The sequence below is a fragment of the Diabrotica undecimpunctata genome, chromosome 3 (assembly GCF_040954645.1).
Source record: "Diabrotica undecimpunctata isolate CICGRU chromosome 3, icDiaUnde3, whole genome shotgun sequence".
In the NCBI taxonomy this organism is placed as follows: Eukaryota; Metazoa; Arthropoda; class Insecta; order Coleoptera; family Chrysomelidae; genus Diabrotica; species Diabrotica undecimpunctata.
The window spans coordinates 17,525,890-17,545,498 of NC_092805.1; the positions used below are offsets into that span (position 1 = coordinate 17,525,890).

At 32.9% G+C, this 19,609-nt stretch overlaps 1 protein-coding gene across 1 annotated transcript in view; it reads left to right on the forward strand.

Moving 5' to 3' along the window:
• Positions 1-19,609, forward strand: part of LOC140436490 (uncharacterized) — a 246,691-nt gene that overhangs the window by 179,905 nt on the left and 47,177 nt on the right. Inside the window, exon 8 of the mRNA XM_072525350.1 lies at positions 17,124-17,339. Within this exon, the coding sequence (XP_072381451.1) occupies positions 17,124-17,339 (216 nt within the window). The remainder of the gene's footprint in view (positions 1-17,123; positions 17,340-19,609) is intronic.

Consider the following 19,609-nt stretch of genomic DNA (forward strand, 5'->3'; position numbering starts at 1 on the left):
GGAAACTAGACTTCACTGGAAATTCTGGGGGAAGAACTGGGCTTACACTTTTTGCCACACGAACAAATCGACTGCATCTATAGTCTGGAATAACGACCAGGGACAAACAAAAGTGAGGTTAAAATGGCACTGGAACACAAACTTTAGACTCGGCTTCTTAAAATAATAGGAAACTAGAACATGTGGATATCTTTTAAAACCTCACTTAAAACTGTAACTGAACCATTAACTGCCACAATACACTACATATTTTCGATGAAAAGGGACGAAAAACAGAAAATATTACAAATTCGACAAAAAATTTGGACTCACGCTGAAGTCAACCGCTCTTGACCACGCCTCAGTGAGAGTGTCGCAATTATCTTTCCGGCGAAACCTTCTCAGCGGTCTAAATGGATGTTTGAAACGTAGTATCGAGAGGCTTAAATCAAAGAAAAATATCAAAGAATATGCGTCCGTAATATAAACAAACTTTTCGCAAACATATTTTAATATATACCAAGGAATTTTAAATTGCTACAAAATGAGGAAAGCATATGTCCAGCAGTGGACGCAAAGGGCTGGGTAATGATGATCAATTGTGTATAGGCAAAGGGGACATTCACGGGAAAAAGGACAAATACCAGTGGTTCGACCTTTTATGCAGATAAGAATTTTGTAAACAAACAATTTGAATAAACTAAAGGTGTCTGTGTATTATAAGGCGTACCACGAACGATTAGAAAATGTATACAGTCATAGGATTAGTGAATTAGTTTAGGCAGATATTTACTTATCTTCTTCTCTTAGAAATTGAACAAATTTTTAGAAATGTTGAAATTGCTAGCAGTGGGTTTTTTATGACAACATTCACATTAGAAAACGGCTGGAATGAGAGGGATATTTGTGCGTTCTGATTGGTTTAGAAAATATAGAGAGAGGTTTGAGGGTCGATGTGAGTCCTGTTAGGAGAAGAAATTGTTAATGTGGTTTAAACACCCGGAGACGACACTACAGTTTTTCTGATACGATGGTGCTAATTAGGAGTTTTCAAAAGTAAATTTTGTGAAAAGTTGTGTTTTGTGTTTGTGGCATGAGTTCCAACTATGGTAGCAGGCAAAAGAAGTTAGAAATAGAAATAGAAACTGGAAAGTACGGACGAGGTAGACAGGTCACAATCATGTCACATCATGTCACTTTTGAAGAGGAGAGAAAGATATTTCACTTTGAAATTTTCATCAAATTAGAATTATTTTTTTAGGTTTTCCAATTAGATGTAAGTGGATAAATATAAACTAATCCAAACAATAAATAGTATCAAAAGCAAATCTTTATGTAGTACTGATGGACTATCCATAAAAATTTTCTTAAATCTTCCAAAAATTGTGTTGGAAGTCCTGGTCTCACTAATTAATTATTCCTTTGAAAAGGTTTAGTTCCAGAGTGCCTAAAGACAGCCATTATTATTCCTCTTTATAAGGGTGGTGAAAAATCAAACGTCTGCAACTATAGATCTATTGCCTTACTACTGGTCCAAGCCAAAATTATTCACAGGCTTATAAAACCCTGACTTATGTCCTTTCTCGTTGAAAACAACATTTTATCAAAAACTCAGTTCGGATTTTTATCTAAGAAACGTACCAGTGATGCTGTATTTTCTGTACTACATAAGATCTATCAAGCACTAAACAATAATCTTTACACTGCCACTGTTTTTTGTGACTATGCCAAAGCTTTTGATTGTGTAAATAACGACATTTTGGTAAGAAAACTAAATTGCTACGAAATTCCAGGTATTTCTTTGAATTGGTTTCAATCTTACTTGAGGAATAGGTTAGGACAATAACAAGGTTTAGTATTGGGTCCCTAACTTTTCCTTATCTTTATAAATGACATCAATACCCTGGGAACTACATGAAGGAACTCTTCAACCCTTGATTCTTAATAAAAGCCAGATCAGTATCGTCGATTCTGTAAAATTCCTTCGTATTTTTACAGACAGCAACCTTAAATGGTTCCTTCATATTGATTTGTTAAGTAAGAAACTAGCCTCAGTCTGCTATGCAATAAGATCTGTTTTGAAGTAAATCAATTGAGCATCGTCCAAAGTAACATATTTTTCTTTGTTCGAGTCTCATCTTCGATATGGTCTTCTTTTGGGGTTCTAGTACAGCTGCCCAATCTGATGTTATTTTTAAATTACAAAAAGAGCAATACGGTATCTTCTTGGCCTTAGTTGAATAACACATTGCAGAAGCTACTTTAAAAATCATGGGCTTTTAACTCTTCCCTCTTTATATATTTTGGAATCTGTTTGCTTAATTCGTTAACACCTACATGTTTTTTCAGCAAAATCTAATGATGACCTCCACCAGAAATTCAACCTTTTGTGTATTTACCCATCCCGTCGACTAAGTTAGTAAAGAAATCTATATTATATTCGACAAAAAAATTATACAACCGTCTCACTTTTGCAACTTAAATCTGCAACTTCTTTTCTTAAGTTCCGTAAATTGACAAAAGCCTATCTATCTGAAAGACCATATTATTCAGTAAAAGAGTTTCTTTTAAAGAATAACTAAGACATTATAATACTTTTATGTAGAAGTAACTTAAGTATTTTTAATATTAAAAGTGAAACTGGAACAAACCGGAGATATCCAGGAGTGGCTAGTATACCTGTTGAATACAAAGCACGTGGTGTTCGTGTGTATTAAGGTATAAAAAATGCTTATTAAAAGCTTAAAATTTTTTATTTTAAAGAAGATCTTTTCGGAATTAAATCATTCCATCATCAGTTTAATAAAAAGTTGTTAAAAACATTGTATGGCCACATAAAAACATTAGAAGGACATCCGTATTAAAATATAATCCTCATGGTATTTATCAAGGTAAATGCAATAGACTGTTAACTTGTTGATTATTAAAAACTGAAAATGGGGGCATCTTACATGACCCCCTGTAGCTGGTGAGGTTTTATCGACTTACATTACCTCTGATCTGTTCTGGAGTCTTTGGGCTAACTGAGAGAAGCCCAAGAAGCCCACTGAAGAGTTAGCCCAAGACTCCAGAACAGATCAGAGGTAATGTAAGTCGATAAAACCTCACCAGCTACAGGGGGTTATGTAAGATGCCTCCATTTTCAGTTTTTAATAATCAACAAGTTAACAGTCTATTGCATTTACCTTGATAAATACCATGAGGATTATTTTTTAATACGGATGTCCTTCTAATGTTTTTATGTGGCCATACAATGTTTTTAACAACTTTTTATTAAACTGATGATGGAATGATTTAATTCCGAAAAGATCTTCTTTAAAATAAAAAATTTTAAGCTTTTAATAAGCATTTTTTACACACGAACACCACGTGCTTTGTATTTTTAATATATATTTGGGTATTACATGCAGCAATCTAACGAACTAATAAGTTTAATTAATAAAATCTTACGAACTAATTATGTAATTTGCATTTTTTTTTAATTTTGCTATTGATTGTGTATTTTATTATCTTTTATTTTGTAATATTGACGATTTATGTAATTTTTGTAAATTTTAATTGATATTTGTCTAACTTTTTGTGAGCTTTGTCCATAAAATTGTACAATTTTCGGTGATAATAAAGCATATTTCTATTCTATTCTGTAATTAATTACCTTAAAAGGTTATTATATTAATAATTACAAAGTTGGACCCACAAAATATTAGATTTAATAGAGACAAGAAAAATAGTTAAAAAATAGAAATGAGTTTATCTACTCTGTAGTGCAGTATTATTTTTATTTTGTTTTAGTTACCCTCTTATCAAAACACAAAATATGTTTTTATCATATACTCGATGCAATGTTTTATTAAGAAATAGGTAAATGTTTTGTTTTAATTTAATTCCTGGAAATAATATCCCAATCTCCGCCTCTTCTACTGTTTCAGTTTTAGTTGGCAATTTGCAATTTGATTTGGAGACGTACGAGATTTGATCTAGAGTTCTAAATAAAGTTTATTACAATGAACAGAGAAGTTTCGTTACACAGAAATTATACCTATGGATCTTAAATGAGATATTTGAACGTTGCGGTACGTCTATAGAAATCTCGGTATATTGTTCATGATAAAGAGAGAGACTATTTACTAATCTGGCCATATTAGACAGTTAATTATGATAAAATAAGCACGACGAATAATTATTGCATTATGTAGTTAACGAGAGGTGTGTTAGAGTGCGATAAAAGGAGATGTTTTTAACTTTTATTCTTATTCTAGTATTTTTATTTAGGTATATTGCCTGTTTTCTTTAACACTTCATTTTATTCTATTGACATATTTTCATTCCATCTCATTTTGATTGCTTCTTTTTCCCATTGGTGACTTTTATTGGTGATTTGCATTATTAATTCTTTATTTGTCCATTATTCTCGTTGCTGGTGTTCTTTGTGAGATTCTCATTACATATATCTCCTGGTATATCCTTGTTATGCTAGTTTATGGTCTGTTTCAGCAAAGTATATCTTGATAGGCTTAAGTACTAATTTATATAAGCCCGTTTTCGTTTCTAAATTTAGATGTTTGCCTTCTCATTTTGTATCGTTAAAGTATTCTGCTGCCTTACTTGCTTCTGCCACTTATTTTCTGATTGCTTTCTCGATTTCTGTCTTTTTTTTCTCTGTCACTAAATAAATTATTCTCTGCACTCTGAATAACTTGCCCGAATATAAAAAGATACAAGCTACAACAAAAACACAGAAACAAAAAGCCAGAAGCACATGGATTAAATTTTGCACTAGTCTTAACTCTAGCTAAGAGTTAAATTAACCTCACCAGTCTTCCCGGTTGAACCGTGTTGATTATCATTACGCCGAGCTTTCGACATCGTCTTCGATGTCTTCCTCGGGGCTTCCGACGTCTCAGGGTGCGTTCATAACGGAGACCATCGTACCGTCTCCTCGCCTATAATTAGCACTGACGGCGAACGCTCGCATTTAAAGTAATGCATTTATTTTACCGAAAATCGATTAAATGATACTATCCCATGGCCCGAGCGAGGGTCGGCGCCTCGTTATGAACGCACGCTCAGTCTTCCGAGTCCGCAGACACTACTACAAGAATCACTTATCAAAGCCTTACTGGTGCTGGGAATAGAGGATCATTTATACTGTCGAAGGTGACGTGGCTTGCCGTGGGGCCAGCGTAAAAATTGGCGAAGCGATTGGCGCAGGGGTTATTAGTACACTCTACAGTCTTCAGATTAATACGCCTTACCTGCCTCAGACCTACTGACCTTTAGTTCAAAACAAGCCCTAATCCAAAACGGTTACCGTAAAAATCACATCAGTAAGAGCTTCCACAGACATCAGTCTCCCACTCAAACTGAGAAAATGATGTAGACAGCAACCAAAAAGACCCAGAAGAGATAAAGCAAGAAGACCGTAATTAAGGCGAAATATCTATAACAGAAATAAAAGAAATTATACAGAAACGAAAGGTAAGGTGACTGGATTTGATAAAATCACAGCGTAAATGCTACAAAACATGGGCGACAAAGGCATTGAATTTCTAACAAAAGTTTGAAATAAGACAAGGTGAGAGCAAAACACCAAACGATAAGGAAGTGGGAGTTATTCTACATATCTTTAAAAAATGAAATTTAAGGATTAATAAAGAGGAAACGAATGGTATGCGGAAAAAATAGAAAACAAACGAAGATAAAAATTAACGTAAATACACTCGAACAAGTCAAAACCTATAAATACTTAATTACTATTTAAATGGGAATAAGCCACAATTAAAGGTTAAAATACGTTTATTGACGTTTCAATTTCCACTTCGGAAATCGTTCTCAAAATACAAACATTAGTAAATTAAACAAATTTTGTTTTCTGTTACTTAGTGAAAAATTCTTCTAATATTTTAATTTTATCTGACTCATCTATATTGACAATTCAGACATACATTATACATTTTAAAGTAAACGACTTTAGAATGATATTGCCAATATTGTTGAGATGCGTTCCTTGGACGACTTTACTTATAAGATAGTTCTTTCGATTACATGAAATCAACTTTAACTTGAGAATATCCGTCAGAAAAGATCATAACCTGTAATTCGTCTTTAAAAAGACAAATACATGCCATGATGACAGTAAAATTCTCCTGTTAGTGATTCCATAGTAAATTATGAGGAAAAACCAGGAAAAAAACCTCATAATACTATCCCGACATGGTAAGTATGTGATCGTGCATTTAGTTTACCTTCAATAAACACCAAATTCTGATTTTATATGTTTGTTATTTAAAAAACATAAATGATGTATTCTCTATATGTTACTGACTTACCAATACTGGTATTTTCCTTTTAATAACTTCCTCTTTCAATATGGGTAACCAGATCCTACTACATTCTGCCGAGGAATTCGCGACACAATTGGTCTCATTTAGCATAATTAGAGCCGCTTCTTTGATTTTTCTCTTTTTACCATCCGTTTCTTTTAGGACTATATTTGAATCATTCCATTGAACCCTATGTTCATTATCCCATACGTGTTTACATATTTGAGATCTATCAAATTCTTCATTTTTAATATAGGATTGATGTTCACTTATTCTAACATTTAATGGCCTTGATGTTTCACCTAAATAAAACTGATCGCATTCACAAGGTATTTTATAAATGCAATTTCTTTCTTGTTCATTGTTAGGTTTGGTTTTTAACAAAATAGATCTCAACGTGTTTGTTGTTTTGAATGTTGTTGAAATGTTGAATTTATTTACTATCCTTTTAAGCTTTTCCGATAACCCTTTTATGTATGGTATTGTTATTTTCCTCGTATTATTCCTTGTATATGCTGTATCTATAAGGTGTTTGTGCCAATTTTAACTTTTGGAAGTGAAAGTTGGACGCTTGCTAATAAATTAAGATCGAAAGAACAGAGCATAAAAATTAAGTTTCTTAAAAGAATAATGGACATAATCGGATTAGACAGGATTAGAAATGAGGAAGTTAGAGAACGTCTTAAGATCCTACCAATTATTAAGAAAATTGAACAGGTCCAAGTAAGATGGTATGGACACACCATTAGAATAAATCAAGAAAGATCAGTTAAACAAGGATGAGAAGCAAGAAGACAAATTAAGAGAAAAAAGGGTAGGCCAATAAAGATATGGAACGATAATGTAACTTTAATCCTACAAACAAGAGGAATTAGCAAAGAACAAGTAAGAAACCAAGCAAATAATAAGAAGCAATGGAGAAAAGTTGTACATGCAACTAACTAAAGACATTACACCCGACACCTTAGGGTAAAGGAGTTTAGGATTATATATATATATATATATATATATATATATATATATATATATATATATATATATATATATATATATATATATATATATATATATATATATATATATAAAAATGTGCACTCGTAAGTGAATGGGATATTTTCGATCAATTTGGAGATAAAAAAGACAAGAGTTGTGCTACTTTATCTATTTATTGAAGACGTTTCGCCCAATGTTCATTGAGCATCATCAGTTCATCTAAAAGAGTATTATAAGCGATACTTCTATATGAAAAACAATTAAGTAAATGATCTTACCTTTAAAAGATCTGTAGCATTAAGATGTTATTATTGTGAAGAAACATCAAAAATTAATCTATTAACTAAATCAGCAAAAACACAGAAACACAGAACGCCGGAAGATTCCCAATTAAAGTAATTTTATATTAATTTTTTAATTTAACTTTTGAATACATTGATTGATTTTAAAATCTATCAAAAAATGTAATTGTCAATTTTGAAATGTTATATTAACAAAGGCAAGGCTAGGGATCTTGACTGTTATGATCATATCATACAAAATAAAGTATTTGAAAGCTTGAATGTCAGAACTGACAATCAGCTAGTGAGATTTAAGGAAAAGTTTTGTAGATGCCAGCATAAATGTTATGATATAATAAAAGAAGTTGAAGAAGAAACCAATAATTTAAAAGTAGAATACGGAAGAATCAATTTTGTAGTATTAGTGCATGGTAAATTTGGCTTAAGTTGCTGATATCAGATATTAAGGTTACGTTCACTACAGAGAATTCTAACATCATCAAAATTCACAGTATGTTTGGTGTTGATTGCATGTTCTGCAAGGGCACAAGTATGTTTAGAAACTTCAAATTATTTTTCGACCGTACTGTTTTAAATATTGATTTATAGTATCAGCAATCGGTCAGGAAATAAAACTCTATTTGTTCAGTCTCAATATTTCGTCACGATTTTGTGACTTCTTCAGGAGAAAACTGTAAATTTATTAGAATAATTAATTATTATATGTAAACAAAGTGAATATTTTAATACTTACAACTATAAGAATAAAAATTTAAATTTTTTTAGCATATCTAAATAAATGACATATTTGTTTGATTTTATTTAGGAGTTATGGTAACCGCAATATTTTATAGAGTGAATTCCCATTGTACAATTTTTAGTGAGTAGGTTAATAGTATATTACTTTATGAGGCGGAGAAGCATGACTTTTCTTGACGCGCCCGATATTACGCGCCGAACGAAGTGAGGCGCGTAATAGAGGGCAAGTCAAGAAAAGTCACTTCTTTGCCGAATAAAGTATACTATTTTTTCTTCAAACGTAGCAATTTTCAACCATAAATAGTACAATTCATACGCTATTTTTACTCGAAATTAACTGTGACAACTATCAAAGTCGTCTAGATGTTAGAAATTAAAATAATTAAGTCGTCGGTGGGATTTGCGTCTCCCCGGTTACAGTTGTTTGACAGTTGTTTGCAATTACTAAAGACAGCTTATTGTTGTTGCAACCGCAAGCGCAAATTTAGTGCGAAAATGGAAAACCTAAACGAAATTGAGTCCGCGACTAATGATGCAGTAGCACGTTGGAATGATTGCTGAAAGTTGTTCTCGATCATCAGTATCATCAACAATTACCAATGCGTATCAAGAGTCGGGAACATTTTTGCACGGTTTCAATTTTGAAAATGCCTCATTAACTAATTGTACTTTTAATATTACTATAAATAAAAATGATGTTTAATTGTTGTTAATGACATTTGTATTGTTGGTTTGTGACATGTTTCATATTGTTGCCATGACAACATTTTTCCTTCCGCCGTAAAGAAATGGGAAAAAAAACTGCTGCCGGCGGAGACATCAAACTCTGACAGGATCAAGTTAGATAAGTAATGTCATCATTATTTGACGTTTGAAGAAAAAATAAATTTAACCTACTCACTAAAAATTGTACGATGGGAATTCACTCTATAAAATATTGCGGTTACCATAACTCCTAAATAAAATCAAACAAATATATCATTTATTTAGATATGCTAAAAAAATTTAAATTTTTATTCTTACAGTTGTAAGTATTAAAATATTCACTTTGTTTACATATAATAATTAATTATTCTAATAAATTTACAGTTTTCTCCTGAAGAAGTCACAAAATCGTGACGAAATATTGAGACTGAACAAATAGAGTTTTATTTCCTGACCGATTGCTGATACTATAAATCAATATATATATATATATATATATATATATATATATATATATATATATATATATATATATATAATAAAGGTAAAAGATATCGGCATAGCTCGCAACAAAGAAAAAAAAATATAATAAAACATGTGCATAAGATGGAAGGCAACCGTATATACGTATTTCTGACTATTGGTCGTCTTCAGTACGGTGCAGCCAAGTTAGAAAAGGAGCATATTAACTTGGGAAAGGATCACTATATATATATATATATATATATATATATATATATATATATATATATATATATATATATATATATATATATATATATATATATATATAAAAATGACAAAATTTTATTAGATTCTACTAATAAAATTATTTTTAAAAGTAAAATTGTAAAATTCATGTTTAATATAATGTAGTGCTTTATAAACAAAAATATCTGGTATTTCGCAAAAATATCAGATATTTTTACATTTTGTAAGATCTGTACTATATTATTACAAAAATAAAGACTATCCTCGGTGGTATATATTCCAAAACCCATACTACGTAATACTGTTCACATTCCCAACTTGGTAATATAATTCTAGCCATTTTCAGCCGGGATAGTTGGTATTTTTCCAATTTAATATATCCGACACTGTAGAAATTCCTTTACTTTTTTGTAATATATTACAACATATATTTTAAATCGATATTAATTATATTTAGAGATTTTTTAATAAAAGATAATAAAAGTCGCTACGCGAAATGTTAGAAATTTATAAAAGTGCAAAAAAATTCTAGAAAATAATTAAACAGAATGGAATAGGACGTACAGGAAACGAATGTTGTAAGATGTAAAGGGGTTGAATGTAGAACAATAGCTAAATAAAACCACAAGTACTAAAATAGTTTAATATCCTTAATAGTACAATATTAGAACGTTGTACGGCAATCGAGTTATTGTGTGTAAGAATGTAGAAGTAGGTAAATAAGAAATAATGAAGGAAGTAATGTGATTAAATTTGCAATAACATGGAATTTGGCTGTGATTGATACGCTCTTACCTACGCTGAAGAAAGAAAGTCAGCTAGATTTTGTGCTGTGTAGAAAAAGCCAGCTAAAAAAGGTTACTATTTGTAAATTATTAAAGGGTGAGTTTGTAGGTAGTCAACACCAACCGGGTATAGTGGATACGAAGATAAAAGTGATGTGGAAAAGACAACAAGTAGGAAATCAGGAAATGGTAGAAGTTAAAGGATGAGGATTTGGCAAAAGTCTTCAAGAGTAGAGTGTTGAAAGAGTTCGGGGAAAAACATACGGTAAATGATTGGTGGAAAGCCAACAGCAAAGTTGTGGTACTACTCCTTGGAATAAGAAAACTTGGTGGTGGAACGATATAGTAAAAGAAGGTTAGCGAAAAGAAAATAGCTAGAAAGAGGTATGAGAGGTCTTAAAGAGAGAAAGATCAGGAAACGTACAAAGCAACATATAAGGCAGCAGGGCGCGCTATAGGAACGATCGTCTGTAAAGCTATGTGAAGAGCTTGAAACATCCGAGAGGATGAAAAAGTTCTACAACATTGCTAAAAAAAAGGCCAAGTCATCAAAGGACTTGACTTACATATAGCAGAGTAAGAGTACGGATAAAACAGTGTTAAGACCTTAAATTTTAAAATGTTAAGATGTTAAAATTAAGCAACGATTGTATTAGTACTTTCGAAATGAAGAACACCAGTGGGAAAATAGGGAATGCAGGACCCCAAATGAGTATGTATTACCGGATATAACGAGAGATGATGTAGACAAGGCTTTAATAGTACAGTCGTAAGGCCTTATTTAATAACTGTGGAGGTTTGGAAGGCTCTAGGAGATAAAAGGGTTGATTCGTTATGGGAAATGATGAGTAGAATCAAAATACATGGAAGGAGAGTGTGATGGGATCATAAGATGTTATGAAGATTCTATAGAAGAGAGATATCGATAATGGAAGAACAATTTGGGTTTGTACCAGGAAGGAGGATAACGTATTTCTTGTTTTCTTTTTTGAGAGAGTTGATAAAGAAATACTGTGAGAAGAAAAGAAAGCTACATTTGGTATTTATAGATCTTGTGTTCAGACGTTTTCCTAAAGAAGGTAAAATTTGGTAGTGGCGGCAAGAGTGCGCGGGCAGTTATCCCACGGAATGAACAGCAACGAACGAGATATGTGTGTGTATGTGTTGCGAATTCCTTAATAGCAATCGATTAACACACATGTTGGTTTTAATTGTTGGATGTTGTAAAGTCATTTTATGTATTGCAATAAAATTAAATAGTACAAGTTGGTTTAATTACATTTATAGTGAAAAAATAGCGAGAAGAAATCCCCAACATCTTAAGAACAATTTATTTATACATATTGGGGATCTTGTGGTACGACACAGTTCCTAGATAAGAGCCATGGAGATGTATAAAAGAGGCATGAGCTCCTGAGAAGTACTTAAGACTCGTGAAGGATATGTAAGACGGAGCGTATACCAAAGTAAGGACTTGGTAATTGGTTTCTTAATATTGTTCTGAAGCTATTTTTTCTTGTGGCATTTTAAAGTAATTACTATTTAAATGGGAATAAGCCACAATTAAAGGTTAAAGTACGTGTATTGACGTTTCAATTTCCACTTCGGAAATCGTTCTCAAAATACAAACATTAGTAAATTAAACAATTTTTTTAAGGTTAAAAAAATTTCTTTGTATGCTCTCTACGCAGATTTTCGTAGTAGGTAACTAAAGTTTCTTTTGAAATATGAGCTCTAGGTCTTTTAATATTGTTTGCCACTTTTTAAGTAATTTTTCCTTTATGCCATCTCAGTAATAAATTTACCTAGTCAGTTCCAGGTAAATTGTTTTTGAAAAGAGGCACTTGCCAACCCTGGTTATCCAAAACACTTTTGGCTAAATATTTTATATCTCGCAAGTCAAGGGGAAATCCCCACTTACCGCATATTGCAGCACCTGTATAATGGTTTTTGCCTTGTTCGCGAAAAATACAGTCTACCCACCATTTTTTCTTTAATGTCGGCCATTATAGCGGTTATTAAGGGTTCCAAAGAGAATTTTATATTCTTCGGCAGCGCGACGTAACGACCATCCTTCTTCAAGAACTTTCTGTAGGATATTTTTAACCCTTACTTGGTCACAGTCCTTATGTGGACGAGCACCAAGTTTTTTTATATAACTTCGAATCATTTTTTCTGAATAGAAAGTACTAATTTAAGATTTCTTCAGAGAAAATGTTATCAAATTCGCCCCCGGTGGAGATAAATTTCGCCCCACGGACCTGATTAAATTAGCCTGTTTGTGAATTTTTAAGTTTCCCGCCTAAATTATGATACCCTGAAAAATAGCATGTTTACGTGTTGACAGAGAACTATTAAGTAAGGTAATTAGTTAAAATCGCACATTTTTTTGTAGTTTTTTTCGGGCACCGGAAAGTTAGGAAGCTAAAGAAACTTATCAAAAATATAGCCATAATTAAAAAAAGCTTTTTTTCATAAAAATATACTTATTTCAACTAAACAATCACAGGTTTCACGCTAGTGTTTACTAACTAAAGCGACGTTGTCAACCGTTTGTTAAGCTTCTTAGATCTCAGGGAAAATTAAAATATTCAGAAATATTCGCAATTATCAATTTTACCCTTTGGATCAATTTCACCCCATTTTACAAAAAGTCCTTCCAAAATTTAATCTTTTTATAAAAATTAATGGGAAAATCCCAGTAGTTGGCTGTATTTCATCGTTTAAAAAACTTATACAGAAGTAAAACACTTCACATTTGTATTTAGATATAAAACATGTAATTAAAACTTTTTTAAAAAGTGTCGTCAAAATTTATACAGGAGCATAACGTGACTTTTTCAATCTAGATCAGATCATCCTGAGTGCCTTCTTTTGTAATTGAAGATAACACTAAAATTGTAGCTGTGACATCAATATATAATTTTACATTGTTCCAAATTTAAATTCTAATGTGACTCTAGGTCGATGACATTGGATAAAAATTTAATACTTAAAGAGCAACATGTTTCTTTGCTCGACTTGAACACGTGGTTCTTGTCAGTTAAAACGACACAGACCAACTGACTGAGGTGCCAGGAAATATAATTCAAGAAGACAGCATTAACATGACGAGGTATGGGTATGTTCAGAGACTAATGTAATTTTTAAAGTTAATATAAATTTTTTTGTAATAATACCTTCTTCTTCTTCTTCGTCTAGCCATTCACGTTCACATCTAAACATAAGCCTCTTCAAGTCTTCCTTTCCATTGTTTTTTATTGTACGCTACTTGTAGCCAATTTTTCCCTGCAGTCCTTTTCAGATCATCTGTCCATCTCATAGGAGGTCTGCCTCTGGGTCTTTTGTGTTTCAGCGTATTCCCATTTCAACTTTAATGATTTTTGCACCACATCGGTGACTTTGGTTTTCTGTCTTATCCATGTGTTTTTGTTTTCTTGTCCTTAAGTGATATACCTAGCATTGCTCTGTCTATCGCGTGTTGAGTGACTCTAAGTATATTCATATTCTTTCTTGTGATTGTCCATGTTTGTGCCGCATAAGTTAATATCGGAATAATGCATGCATCAAAAACTTTAGATCTAAGATGTAATTAAATTTGTTGATTTCTGAGTATATAGTTCAGTTTACCGAATGCTGCCCAAGCTAACTTTCTTCTTCTTTTTATTTCTTCAGTTTAAATTTCTCTATTTAGTATTATTTTTTGTCCTAAGTATATATATTCTTCAACTTTTTCTATAACTTTATCGTTTATTATTGTCACGGTGTCTTCGGAGTGCATGACTTTTGTTTTGTTTAAATTCATTTTCAGTCCTATTTTAGAAGATTCGGTATGTAGTTCTAAAAGCATGGTTTGCATTTCTTGTAGGTCAGTAGCTATCAGCATTATGTCATCTGCAAATCGTAGATTACTGAGGTAGCGGCCATTGATGTTTATTCCCTTATATTTCCAATTTAAGTTTTTAAAAACGTCCTCCAAAACTAAGGTGAACAGTTTGGGTGATAAAGTATCTCCCTGTTTGACTCCCCTGTTTAATGGTACAGGGTTCGTGTGTTCATTTTCATTTAGGTAGTATGTAGCTGTAGCTTGGTTCATAGTTTCTTTTATTAAGTTAATATTGCTGTCTATTCTACAATTTTGCATTGCGTTTATTACGGCCGTGTGTTCTATGGTATCGAAAGCTTTTTCGTAGTCTACAAATGCTAGGAAAACTGGAAACTTGTATTCGTTACATTTTTCTATTAATATTTTTGTGGTTAACAGGTGATCGGAAGTTGAATAGCCTTTTCTAAAACCTGCCTGTTCATATGGTTGGTATTCGTCTAATTTCCTTGTTAGTTGAGTAGTTATGACTTTGGTGAGTATTTTAAACAGGTGTGACAGTAGGCTGATGGGTCTGTAGTTTTCCAATTTTCGACTATCACCTTTCTTGTGTAATAAGATTACTTTAGAGTTGTTCCAGCTCTTAGGGACTTTGCCCTGATGTAAACAACTGTCCACAAACAATTTCAATTAGTTCCTTACCTCCTTCTAATATCATATCTGTGGTAATACTATCTTCTCCTGCAGCTTTATTTCTCTTCATGTTTTCCAATGCTATAGTTACCTCTAAAATTGTTACTTTTGGCATTATTTCTAATCCAACATTTTTTATTAATTTCCGTGCTGGTCTCATCTCATCATCTTGTTGATGTGTTCTGTGTAAAATTATTCTATTCGTGTCAGTATGTTTTCTCTAGTTGTGGTTGATTTTTCGTCGTTTCCCATTAATAATATCATCTGACGTCGTCCTAGTGTTGGTCTGAGGCATTTCATACTCTTATTTATTTTTTTCAATAGTTGTTGTTATTAATTTTTTGTTTTCTTTTCTTTTTGTTGTCTGATTCCTTTTCTAATCTGCCTATTAAGTTCTCTATATTCGTCGGTTCCCCTTTTGTTAGATTTATTTAAGATCTTTCTTCTTTTTATTTGTTGTAATATTTCTTTGTCTAATTCATTGTATGTTGTTTTTGGTTTTTTCAGTTGCAGAAGGCTTTTATTCACTGTTTCGGTAATAAGGTTATTCAAATCATCAATATCATTGGCGTTTATCTGCTGCATGCTAACTTGATTTAATGCATGCGCTATCTTTTTATTAAATTCATTATTTTTGATTTCTTCAGATGTCCATTTGTATCTTTTTTCATGTATTCTTTTTTTTTCTAGTTTTTTGTTAATTATTAGTTTTGTTCTTATTAGTCTATGATCGCTTCCTAGGTCAAACTGATTTAATACTGATACGTCTTCTACTAGGTTTCTATTCTTCGTTAAGATATAATCTATTTCATTCTTTGTCTTTTTATCGGGGCTTATCCATGTCCATTTTCTGCTTGGTTTTTTATTGAAAAAGGAGTTCATTGAGTACATGTTATGTTCATTCATGAAATTGAGAAGCATTTCCCCTCTATCGTTTCTTTTCCCGTAGCCATAGTTACCAATTAAATGTTCGTAATCTTCCTCTTTTTTGCCCAATTTAGCATTTAAATCTCCTAATAGTATTTCGTAATTTGCTTTATTTGTATCTATAGCTGTTCTTATTTCATCATAAAATATTTCTACTTCTTCATCGTCGTGGCTTTTGGTCGGAGCGTACACTTGGATCACTTTCAGAGTGGTTCTTTTATTAATCCTGATGATGAGATATGCTACTCTGTCTGATATGGGCTTGAATTCTTCGATACACTGTGTGAGGCTTTGTTTTACCAAGAATCCCACTCCCGTGTATTCGCCACCTTTATGCATAAAATGTGTGCCATTTTTTAGTATTATATACTCATCACTTTTTCTTCTGGTCTCGCATATACCAAGGATATCCCATTTTATATCCTTTAGTTCACTTTCTATTTCTGGGAATCTATTGTCGTCCGTCAGTGTTCGAATATTGTAGGAGCATAGCCAAATTGTCATCTTGTGGCAGCCGGGTCTTACCCAGGGATTCTTAGCACCCCCCCTTCCGTTAGTTGTTTTATCGCTGCCGTGATCAAGTCTCTGGGAAGTGCTGGGCACTGGGGGCCTTTTCTTTTTTGTCCTGTACATTGACTTGAAGGTTTGGACCTAATATCTTATTAATGAAAACCTTTAGTTAGAATTAAATTTATTTAAACGATAATATTTAATTAATTTTATTTATTTATTTAAATGATAATATCTAAGACTTTTAAAAAAAAAAATTTAATTATATGTTTTATACCTAAATGCAAATGTGAAGTGTTTTACTTCTGTATAAGTTTTTTAATACAGTAGATATTTAGGATGAGCATATTATGTTCATCTTAGAGAGTGTAATCCGAATGGTTTAAATTAGCATTCCCCATTTTATATTCCACTGTTCCATACTAATGCATGATACGTTGTTCACCTACAGATTAGGATGTTTTATTTACGAAACGGTAACCATTTTCCTAAAACCATCCTGTTCAGTGAATCAAAAATAAAAATTCACATAAACAAATTTAGAACTTTACCACACATCCTTTTAAAAAATATTCCGCGAAGAATGCTCGTACTGCCGAAAATAAATAAAGTTTAATAAAGCCCTAAATTCCAGACCCGTCGCGTTCAAGGCCCTCTACGAATTCGTCGACCTGCACTTAGACGGCGAGCCCTTCGGCGAAGGGCCGTGCTCCAGAAGGTTCGGCAACATCGCATCACGCACCGTCGGTGCGGGAACTTCAGCAGGAATGGGAGGAATAGACGAGTCCCAGCAGTTCAGATCGCCTCGAGATGTGTTCCTTTATGGCAGAGGAGGAGCCAAAAATATTAGGTAAATGCCGTGCATGGTAGTTCTTGCATTCTACATTCTTCTCGTTTGTTTTCTTTTGAGATAATAAATTTATGTTTATTTTTAAAATGTAGGCAAAAATAGAATGAACATTTTATTTATAGGCTGTGTAAAAAAATATAAAGTTTTAAAGCTAAAAATTTCATCAAAAAATTACAAAAAAAAAAATGTTAATAAAACTTTGTTCAAATAAATTAATTTTCAGGATATACCCTTACACCAAAATATCCCTGTATGTTTTTTCTTAATCTAGTAAATTTGAAGTATAACTAGTAAAACCCAACTTTCTAAAGTTAAAAGCAAGCGTCTACTTAACTGGAACAATCTATGCTGGCTCCTCACTATCATCACTTTTAAAACTGAAGGCTGATTTATAAACTTTACGTTGGCGTTGGCGCTGACGTTCGCCGTTGACCTTGGCGCTGGCTATCATATACTGCATTTATAAACTTTCGGTTGGCGTTGGCGTTAAAGATCATTTCTAACCTTACATTTTTGATTTGGTATTATTAATTTTTGCTTGAAAATTAATACAATGGAAAATGAAAATGCTCGGCCTTTGTTAGGTGCAGTAGCACTTATACACGATACTTTGTATTGGAGCAGCACTGAGCCTTCCAAATAAAAGACAACGTCAATACAAACGGAGGCCCATTAACACAAACACAAACCATTAACATCAACACTAGGCTCAGAACTAATCAACTACAGATAATAATAGGTTCATCATCATCATCCAGCCCCATTTTCACATCCATTGTTGGATATAGGCCTCCTCCAAACGTCTCCAGTTCTCTCTATCTCTAGCTGCTGCAATCCAGTTTGTTTCTATTCTCCTTAGGTCGTCGGTCCATCGGGTGGGTGGTCTGCCTCGACTTCGCTTGTCGGCTCTTGGTCTCCACTCCAATAATCTCTTCGTCCATCTTCCGTCTTCCATTCTAGCAACATGTCCAGCCCACCTCCACTTTTGTTTATTGATTCGCAGTATAATATCGTCTACGCCAGTTCGTCGGCGTATCTCCTCATTTCTCACGCGATCTTTCAAGGTCAGGCCCAGCATTGATCTCTCCATTCGCCTTTGTGTTTCCCTCAGTTTTTCGGCAGTAGCTTTCGTTAAAGTTAGGGTCTCTGCTGCATAGGTCAAGACTGGTAAGATGCATTGGTTAAATGCCTTCCTTTTCAGGTGAATTGGGGTATTTGTTTTAAAAATGTCTCTCATCCTTCCATATGCCGCCCATCCCAACGTGATTCGTCTATTTAACTCGCAGGTTTGGTTGTCTCTGGTTATTCTAATTTCATGACCCAAGTATGTGTATTTATCGATTAATTCTACCTTGTTGTTATTGATCTGTATCTCTTCGCTGGGAACCATATTGGTCATCATTTTGGTTTTCTCGAAATTTATCTCCAGCCCAGTTTCTTGTAGTATGTCATTCAGTTCTTGGAGCATGTCTTTGATCTCTCCCAGATTATCTGACAGAAGCACGATATCGTCCGTAAAACGTAGATGGTTTAATCTTTCTCCATCGATGGATATTCCTTTCTGTTGCCATGTTAGTTTTTTAAATGCATACTCAAGAACGGTAATGAACAGCTTTGGTGAAATGGTATCACCTTGCCTGCCTCCCCTTTTTATCATTATTTTATTAGTTGCTGAATGTAGACTTATGGTTGTTGTGGCATTTTCATATATATTTTTAACTATATTACAATATCTGTGGTCGACCCTGCAATCTTGTAGTGCTCTTAAGATGGACGGTAGTTCCACTGTATCAAACGCCTTTTTAAAGTCTACAAATATCAATGCCAAGGGACGGTTATATTCGTTAGTTTTTTCTACCAGGGTTTTTAATAATAGGTTACCGCAGATTAAAACCGGTAACAATAGAGTTCTTAATGTATGCAGACGACATAGTACTAATAGCAGATTCCGAGAATAAAATGCAGAAACTAATGGATATATGGGTAGAACAAATAGAAGAACTAAAAATGGAGATAAACGAGGAAAAAAGTAAGATAATGATAATCAGCGGCAAAGGAGATAAGGAAGATAATCAAATAAAGATAAAATGTAAAAACTCAGAATTGGTAATAGTAACAACTTACGAATATCTGTAAAGTATAATAACTAATGACGGAAAAATAGACTGAGAAATAACAAATATAGCAAAAAACTCAAACAAGTTATATTATTCGTTAGCCCCAATAATGGGAAAAAGAGAATTTGCACGAGAAACAAGAATAGAAATATA